The sequence below is a fragment of the Haliaeetus leucocephalus genome, unplaced genomic scaffold (genome assembly GCF_000737465.1).
Source record: "Haliaeetus leucocephalus isolate CR32 unplaced genomic scaffold, Haliaeetus_leucocephalus-4.0 Scaffold229, whole genome shotgun sequence".
Lineage (NCBI taxonomy): Eukaryota > Metazoa > Chordata > Aves > Accipitriformes > Accipitridae > Haliaeetus > Haliaeetus leucocephalus.
The window spans coordinates 11310000-11310785 of NW_010972665.1; the positions used below are offsets into that span (position 1 = coordinate 11310000).

The 786-nt window shown below is 67.6% G+C and overlaps 1 protein-coding gene across 1 annotated transcript in view; it reads left to right on the forward strand.

Annotated features, from left to right (window-relative positions):
• The first annotated feature begins 18 nt into the window (after nt 1-18).
• The window catches only part of PHYHIPL (phytanoyl-CoA 2-hydroxylase interacting protein-like), a 36660-nt gene continuing 35892 nt past the window's right edge, over nt 19-786 (forward strand). The window contains exon 1 of the mRNA XM_010567890.1: nt 19-175. Within this exon, the coding sequence (XP_010566192.1) occupies nt 70-175 (106 nt within the window). The 5' untranslated portion in view covers nt 19-69. The remainder of the gene's footprint in view (nt 176-786) is intronic.

Below are 786 nucleotides of genomic sequence, written 5' to 3' on the forward strand. Positions count from 1 at the left end.
CGCCAGCCCCAGCCCCAGCCCCAGCCCCAGCCCCTGGCGGCGCGACTGCAGGGAGCGGCGAGGGGCGCGATGGAGGCTCCGCGCCTGGCGCACACCATGAGCAGCCCCACTAGCCCCTGCGAGGAGGTGATCAAGAATCTGAGCCTGGAGGCGATTCAGCTCTGCGATAGGGACGGTAAGTCCGGCCTCGACGCGGCTAATCCCTGCAGACGCAAGATGCTGCTGCCCTCATGGATGCTAATGCAAATTAATCCCCGCGGCGTATGGTCCTTTGTCGTCCCCCACGTATTCGTAGGTGCGAGTGTTCCCCACCCCGCCCGCCGCCGCCGCCGCTCTCCTGCCGTTGAGAACAAAAGAAGGAAGGGAAGGTTGCACCTTGCTGGAGGGAAGGGAGGGAGGGAAGCCCGCCGCTCCCTAAGCCGTCCCTTGCGTTGCAGTGCGTTCACCCCCGGGCGAGCCTGCTGCACAGCCCTGCCCCTGGCAGGAATGGACGCTGGGGTTTATTCTGGGAGAGGCAACAAGGAGAACTAGGGCAGGCGCTGCAGAGGGTCCGGATCGAGAGGCGGGGTAGCGGCCCCGGCGGGTCTTTTCTTACCCGGGATCCCCAAACTCCTTTGCACTGCAGGGCAGTTCCTGCGCGTAAAATACACAGGCGAGCCGCCCGGCTGGCGCGGGCTAACGGCGAAACTTGTTGCCGGTCGCTTGTGCGAGCGATAAGACGGGGAGCGGGCCGGCGCCGGGGTCGGGGGGAGCCGGAGCGGCAGGCGGCGGGGCCGGCGGCCCCGC